At 38.0% G+C, this 8502-nt stretch overlaps 1 protein-coding gene across 1 annotated transcript in view; it reads right to left on the bottom strand.

Moving 5' to 3' along the window:
• The window catches only part of LOC148820939 (beta-1,4-galactosyltransferase 1-like), a 49199-nt gene continuing 40697 nt past the window's right edge, over positions 1-8502 (bottom strand). The window contains exons 5-6 of the mRNA XM_088932202.1: positions 4808-4912; positions 1-2324 (exon numbers count right to left, since the gene is read on the bottom strand). Of these exons, the coding sequence (XP_088788328.1) occupies positions 2189-2324; positions 4808-4912 (241 nt within the window). The 3' untranslated portion in view covers positions 1-2188. The remainder of the gene's footprint in view (positions 2325-4807; positions 4913-8502) is intronic.

Raw genomic sequence — 8502 nt, 5'->3', positions numbered from 1 at the left:
TTGACAATGTGAAAACTCATTTATTGATAATTGTATGTAGATAAAAAATTAACCTATACAATGGAATTTAAATCAGAAAACCAAAATATTTTTTCATTACAACATACCATGAACCCAATAAAGAAAAAAAATTAATCAGTATTAGTAAATAGATCATTCTCCCAATTAAACCAAGCTGCAATTTTAGAGCAGTTCAGTTCCTAGAAGCTGCAATGTAGTACAATTAAATGTATCAAAAAGTTTTTCAAGGCATTTTAACTTCACACAAATTCTGCCAGGAAGAAATAAAAACAAGGTGAATTGGAACATTAACATAAAAACTTTTTCATATAAAAAAGTTCTACTTTAATTTTTGCACACAGAGCCCAAATGATTAGTTATGAATGATACTTTGTTATGAGTGAAATTTCTATCCAAAAGCAAAAATTCAAAATAAATTATGAGGTAAACAAAATATAGTAAAACTTGATGTAAACAGTAATACACACTGCTTAGAAATATACTCCTATGCATATCCAGCTAAATCCCTGACTGGGTTTGTACAATCTGACCTTAAAGCTCTCCATTAATTCATATACTGAACTTTCTCACTTCTTCAACAGATCTGCTGTGCAGTAGGGCTACTGACACAGAGTGGCTGGCATATATCAACCAGATGGATGCTGTAGGCTGGCATAAAATGCTTTATGATTATTTATAATGAAAACTGTTACAAAAATGCAGAAGGACAACCACAAATATCTTATTACAACAGATTCATATTAAGCCTATGCATTTCTACATTAGCTATCAATTTAATGTAAAATAACAAACAGCATCTAAGAAATACATAGAATAAACTAGTTCTTTGTTAAGTTTGAGCCTAGAACCTGAAAAAAATACATTTGCACAGCTGAACTGTGCCATGTTTTTTTTTATCATCCTTCCTGTAATAGATTCTATTCTAGTGATATAGCTAATGGTTCAACATAACAAGGTATGACTGAATTGTCACAGTCTCTATGTCAACACAGGGGAACTGCAGTCCCAATTTCTTAGACTGGTTATTAAATCTTGATAAAGTAAATTCATTGACATTATAGAAAAAATTAACAAATTTCAAATTAAGTGCAAGATTGTGAAACTGAAAAAACTTGAAGTCACCATGTTGTCACATTCCAGTTCCCACAAATTGTGACATGATGCAGCCCTTACTGCTCACTAGTCACTGTAATAACTAATGTAATGCAATGTACAAACAAATAAATACAGGTTGTGCAGCAGACATGTCATTGCATTGGAATCAAAAGCAATATTTTCTAGTGGATTAAAAGAGATGTATTCCAAAGCCTGCTTCTTTAGAATATAATAAGGCGGCATAACATCACTGGAAGTTTTGTTGCCTCTTCCTGAATCACAGAACATGGTGTTGGGCATACATGGAAATCTATTTTGTAATAATAATAATTGCTTATACTTTATAAAGCACTTTTCTGGACACTCAAAGAGCTTTACAGGTAATGGGGACTCCCTTACACCACCACCAATGTACAGCATCCACCTGGATGATGTGACAGCAGCCATAGTGCACCAGAACACTCACCACACATCAGCTATTAGTGGGGAGGAGAACAGAGTAATGAAGCCAATTCATACAGTAGATGGGGATTATTAGGAGGCAATGATTGGTACAATCATTTATTATAATAAAAAATTATAAATGGTACTTGCAAACTTTAAAGTAATGTCAATACACACCACAATTGTTAGGGGGTAAAAAGTAATCAATATAAGTAATATTGTGTCCTGGGATTCTCCAATTGAGTTATCTGAGATCTCTGTTTCAAGGGGTGGACAGAGCCATGCACTCCAGATGGTGAAGTGGTGAGTTTTACCTTATACTGCAAGGTGTTTTATCTGAGAGTGAGAAAATCGTCTGAGTATGTATATAAAATATCATATTCCAAAAAGTCAAAAGTCAAATCAAGAAAAAACAGGGATTGCTTTGAGAAGATGCAGAGGGTAACAGCATATTCACTCACAACAATTTCTGCTTGGTAAAAACACAAGAACATGTGCATTCATGAAAGTTGAATCAAGCACATTAGCATGTCAAGGCATATTTGGTTACTATCTCCAGTGTATTCCATTTATGTTTAGAAAAAAACACATCCTTGTTTGAGAAACTTTGCTGTAATGGTCTTGGAGGTTAACTAGGTGGCCTTCCAACATCCACAGTTATTTTCGTAAATAATTGATTCTTTACTATTTCAATCACTTCGTAAGTGAGAGAATTAATGCCATCTGTGTCCATGGTTTCTCTGGTGTGGGCAATCCTGTCAAACCTGAAAATAGAAATAATAAACCATCAGACACACCTCTGACATGGGTGCAGGTGTGTGGTTCCCTTGGAGTAAATGATTACACAAAACCGTCAGGGGTATTGGCTAATTATCACCTGCAAGTGGCAAGGAAAAGTAATGTAATAACACACAAAGCATTGCTTATTGTTCAAGGGACACTACAGCCATTTTAGTTGAATTCTAAATGGAAAAATACTCTTCCCTGTGAATTTCTTTTTGAAAAGAATCATCTAGAATGATTCCATCCTCTTCCCTCCATTTCCATGAGATTGTTAAAACTCTGGAATTGCCAATTATTTTTATAATATACGCATGCAATTTGGAGTCACTAGCTGGTTTAACCCCCAGGCAGTGCAACAACAAACGAAAGCTGGCCTCCTAATGCATAACACACACCTCTCATCTGGGAAGCCAGACCCTGAACCACAGATGTCCTATACCCATTAGCTGATGTAGAATCAGTCAACGTTGAAGAGGTGCCATGCCAGGTGTTGATGAACACCAGCTCCACTGTGATCATAATCCACCTTGACTGTCTACAGTCAGATGTGCAGCTCCAAACCAGTGGACTGAAGCCAAGTTCAGCAATTGTAGATGCTGCTATGCATGGAGGGACCACGTTATGCTGCGGTAACTGAGAAGGAAGCCTGTGGCAAATAGCTAGCTGAGCTCCAAGCACAAAGTTTAGAGTTGTCTGTAGAAACTTGGATGGAGTGAGGGTTAATAAGGTGAATGTGGGAATGTGATCAGGTTAAGAGGATGATAGAAATGAGCAGGTAAAAAACTGTTTCAAGCAGTGAGTGGGGTGGGTTGGAAACTGCTTTGTTGACAGAAATTTAAAAAAGGGTTAAATGGCCCACCTTAAGGCTAATTCTCCCAGACAAAGAAAACTGTCTCACAGGCGTCAGAGGGAGCTGGCAACTGGATGTCAATAAGTCAACCGCAGGAGTGTAACCGATATATAGGCGAGGAAAGAATTTAGGAAACCAGACAAACGCTGCAGGTTAAAAAGAAAAATGTCTGCTCTTTCAGAGCTCTGTGTTGAAGAGCTTCAATGGAAAAAAAGTCCCACAAGCAAATAGAATGCCTTGGGGAAAAAGGTTCCTGCTCCTTCACGTTTGCTGACACTGTAGCACTCAATGTTGGAGCAGTGCGGTGAGCAGAGAAATAGTTTGCTCCTTGAGCAGATTGCCAAATTACTGACCGTCTCATTGAAAAAAAATGACAGCAGCCTGGAATTGTGTCCTGACTGTGTTTGCACGGGTTTGCGAGCAGACCATGATGTTCTCTGCTGGCTTCTCTCCTTCATGGAGTCAGAGAGATTAAGTAATCTGCAATAATCAAAATATTCTGCCTTTTTAACTGTGTCTCTCCCCTCCTGTACATCTCCTTTCATCCCACACATATTAGAAACTCTTTCTTTTTCATAGTTCCTCAGACTATGATGACAATGCAGTGACAACAAGGATCATAACCAAGCTCTCAAAATGCACTATTTTTTATTGACAGACAATACCAAACACATTATTAACAGGGCCCTTACCCAAGTCATAAAAAGCCCTTGGATTATCAACCCAAATAGAAACTCCAGGACTCAAAAAGGCCATTGGTGCTTCCCTTCCACCCTAACACCCTTTCTATTCCCAGGACCATCAATAACAACTTCCTCATCTACAAAATGACTCTTCCACTGGAATCCACTTTCCTGGCCAGCCCTTCTTGTTCCTGTGAACCTGTAGGCTCTTCCCTTAACTGCTACCAACAACCATCCACAACACTTTTCCTAGCACCAGAACATGTGATATAGTGGTATGCAGTAGTGGTGGTATACAGTGGTATGTAGTGGTGATACAGTGGTATCACCTGCAAACATATCCAATACAATGCACATTCAAGGAACTCTGTACACTTCCGTGTCACCCAGATGACATCATGTATTTTCAGCAACCACACTTACTACATCAGAGCTTTAAGGATCAAAGATCTCTCCAAACTGATGGCACCCCACTTCACCTCTAACTGTTTCAGAACTTCTATTGCAGAAAGACAACCTAGACCAAAATTAGCATTTAACCTGGATCATACCTTCTACTCTCTTATTCCCTTATTTGCAAGTTTCGGCTTTCCACAGCTCTCCTCCTGTTTTCCCTGAGTTTGGACAATCATTCTCACCTGCTTTATGTCCACTTTATATTCCCACTGCTTCCTTCTTACCTAATCTGTCTTTTCTTCTCCTATGCCTAATTTATCTGCTACTTTGCCTCCATACACAAGAAGAAGGCTTTATAGCTGAAATGTTTATTTTCTATATATTTAAGCATGGAAAGAACCTTTACCTGTTCCTTTGCAGCCTATGCGTGCTGATGCTGCAACCTACACAAATGTTCGCTACTATGTTAACATGTTTGTTAAGTTTAACAGCACTGTTGTCAAAGACAACATTTTCTTAAATTGAAAACTTTTACCTCTGTGGATTGGGGTCATTCATGTCGTCTCTATTGTGTAGGATCATTCGATATTTTCCAATGACACCATTAGGGCGAGATATAGACATCCCTCGGTAAGTTAACCTACAGAAGGAAAGAACGTGTTAACAAATGCTAGAATAAAATTCCAGTCCATGATGATTGGGGCAGTGATTTTCTTTGCTTAATTCTGGTGGGATGTGCTCCATCATGTGGTAGACCAACAATCTTATAAAAACATTAAGAACATATTTCTGTCTTTGGAACACTTTTCACTTAGCGCTGTTAAATTTTATTTGCAATAAGGAGGTAGCTATTCAGCTCATCTTGCTTTTTTGTTGGTTAAGTAGCAAAGTGATTCTAACATTTCATCCAGCCATTGATGAAAAGTGCCCAGAGTTCTAGGAAGCTTGTTCCCAAAACCCACAACTTTTTGTATATAGTAGCATTTCCTACTCTCTGTTTTAATTCACTTTTACTTTTCAGTTGTGACCCTGGTTTACAACATATTTGGGCATTTGTGATTCACTTGGAGATTGTGTGTTACAATGTGTAAATAAAGATAAAATACATTCTTTTTTAATGTGTCTTGATTTCAGGCTGTGTTGAAAGCTGTTTGTGTAGACTTTCTTTAGGCACTTTATAATTCTTAGGATCATGCATGGATCAAAATCTTCTCACACTACCCTTTGTTTGACTCAAAAGAGAATTTGCCCCCTGAATCTATAAATCCTAATAGCTGGAAACAATGCTTTGCTATTCTCTGAACTCTAAGGCTATAAAATTAGTTTTGTATTACTGTAAACATAACTGACCAAAATTCTCAGTGATGTAATACTTGTGTATTGTAAAACCTAAATATATCGACCTTGGAATTAAATTCCATAAATGTATATAACATCCAAGCACTGTATTTGATTTTCATTGCTTCCCCACATTGACTTGAATCATTCAATATTTTGAAGAAGTTATCTTATCACCCAGATCCCTTTCCTGTAGTAGGTATGTGTAGTTTATGATCCTATGTTTCCTGTGAATCACTTTATGTTTATTAATAGTGTAACGCTTCAGGGTTCAGGTGGGCGCCCTCACCGCCGCCGCATCAGGTCGGCCCCCCACCGTTGGGGACTCGAACCCGGGCCTCCGGCGTCACTTAACAGGGACCCAGCCTGTTGAGCTAAAGAGAGATCTCCCATCAGCCCAGCGGCTACAGCCCCTGTTATCACAGGGAAGGGTGGTGACGTCACCGCTCTGGTAAGCCGGCTCTTACACACTCACTGGTGGCCGTATGCGTTACACTCTCCTCCGCTTAACTCGCCGTCCTCAGCAAACGGCTATCCCACCCCGCTTCTGACACCAATGTAACGCTTCGGGGTTCAGGTGGGCGCCCTCACCGCCGCCGCTCTTACAGGTCAGCTCTTACACACTCACTGGTGGCCGTATGCGTTACAATACTAAATTTCAGTTGCCATGTGCATGTCCAGTCTATTATTTCCGTTATTTTTTGTCACTGTTTTTGTATCTCGTGCAAATACCACAAGTTTGCAAACTACTGTATATCAGAAACTATATGCTTGCAGCTTATTTCCTGCTTAAATTTGCACAATGGGCAATTCTAACACTTAAGATAATGCACGATATTCTGTTTGTTAACCAATTCCTGATGTATGTAAACATAACCTATTTGACTTTAATAATCAAAGGCTTTCTGGAAATGTAAATATATCATATACCTGTAGTATGCTTTAGTTTTATCAACAGTCATTGTTGGTTCAATAATTCTCGTTTAAAAGGCCTTCCCACACACACCTTGTTTCCATGGTTACCAGTTACAGAAACAAGACTGACTGAAATATAGTAACCTAGTTGAACTCTTCCCCCCAGTTTACGGATCTAGTTCTCCAATCCGTAAGTACTGCTCCCATCTATGTTGAAACAGGTTTGGATCTTTGAACTATACCTATTTCTACTTTAAGTAAAACTTAGAAAATACTATCAAGACCTGGTGAATTATTGGTCTTTAACAATCCTAGCCCCTGTAGAACCTCAGTGTTGATCATTTTAATGTTACAAAATACTGAGAAAGCTCGCTTTATAACTTGGGGCATGTTATTGACTTCATCAAAAACTTGTGGGAAATATTCATTTTTATGCCAATTACAGCATTACATCATATATTTTTACTTATTTGTAGAATATATGCCCAACTGTAGCAAGAGATAGAAATCAGCTACATAGTATGTGAAATTGAAAAAAAACAATGTCTGGGTTAAGTGAATCAGGTTTTATGTGTATAGTGGTAGAGGAAACTTAAGCTTTGAGTTAGCTTATGTAATACCTGCAACAGGGTATTAGAGTAAACCTTTTAAAATTTGATTAGTTATGGCTGCCTATCTGTTTCACATGGGTGCTACTGAAGAGGCAAAAAGAAAAATTGAGAAAAAAATCTATTGGTAAAACTTTCTCATCAGCCTGCAACAAGCAACCAGGAAAGTTCCTGGACTAAAGTTCTAAACTAAAGTAAACTTAATATCTTGGTTGCAGCAGACAAGCAAAGGTGTCTCCCAGGACCAGGAATTCCAAAATACTGGTTGGTGCTTTAATTGTGTCAGGCTGCTAAGCTACAGTACTTACAATCTTACATACAATCATACAGCCCAAATACTCTATGTTATCTATACTCTCTCAGAATTAGTTATTCCTCACTAGTTCCTAAGCTCCTTCTTTATGTTTTCACTAGGAAGACTCCACATCTAGGTTTTACATCACAGCTAATCAATTGCTTTCACTGGACTGGTCAGGTGGCAGAGAGCAATAGGTCATCCCTTAAAGGCTTTTGGAGGATGTAATTGGGACAAGGATGTGGAGGATGTAATTGGGACACACATAAATCATGTCTCCTCCTACTACCCTGTTACCCTGTTATATATGTAGTTAAAAAACTAGAAATTACTTAAATTAACCATTTGTAAAATACCTAGTTACATCTTATTTACAATAATATGTACAGTTTTGGTCTCCACATTGCAAAAACTTGCTGCTACTCTAGAATCTGCCCAGAGCAGAGCAGTTCTCTGGGTGGGACTGAAAATAATGTCCTCACCAAAATAACAATAATAATCTTTTTTTTTTTAACAGAAGAGATTATAATCAGGCCTAATTAAAATATTTAACATTCTCAACAACAATTCTTAACAACCTAATGGACATTAAGTTAAAAGTTAATCAATTGGAGCACTTAGAACATTCTTTTGTTTTTTACAGATAAGGTACAGTAGCTGTAATTTACAGTTAAAATGCCTCTCAGTACAAGGGAGTGTACTTCAGTCATGCCTGTTACCTATTCACAGGCAGCCTTAAGGGCGATTAAAGACTCATGTTGAAACTGCATTGCCTATTGTGCGGATATGCCTAAAGGAACTTTTTTCAGTCAACCTTATCAAACCTTTGCAAGCAATGGCAGAGCCTGCAAATTGCTCAGCTTATTTTTCCACCTTTTTACCACTAGGAATAGTCTGTGCTCTTGCAAAGACCAGATCAACTACTGTAAGCTCTATTTAAACTGGAGCCAATCAGAATATTGCTTGTTGATTGTGGCAAATACAGTAGGTGAGTGAAAATTACACACACACACTGTACAACTGATTCTCTTACAACTCTTCAGCCTTTAAATTACCCATGTTTTGCTGATGACA

The sequence above is a fragment of the Atractosteus spatula genome, chromosome 14, assembly GCF_055471065.1.
Source record: "Atractosteus spatula isolate fAtrSpa1 chromosome 14, fAtrSpa1.hap1, whole genome shotgun sequence".
Classification (NCBI taxonomy): domain Eukaryota; kingdom Metazoa; phylum Chordata; class Actinopteri; order Semionotiformes; family Lepisosteidae; genus Atractosteus; species Atractosteus spatula.
This window is presented reverse-complemented; position numbering and strand designations above follow the sequence as displayed.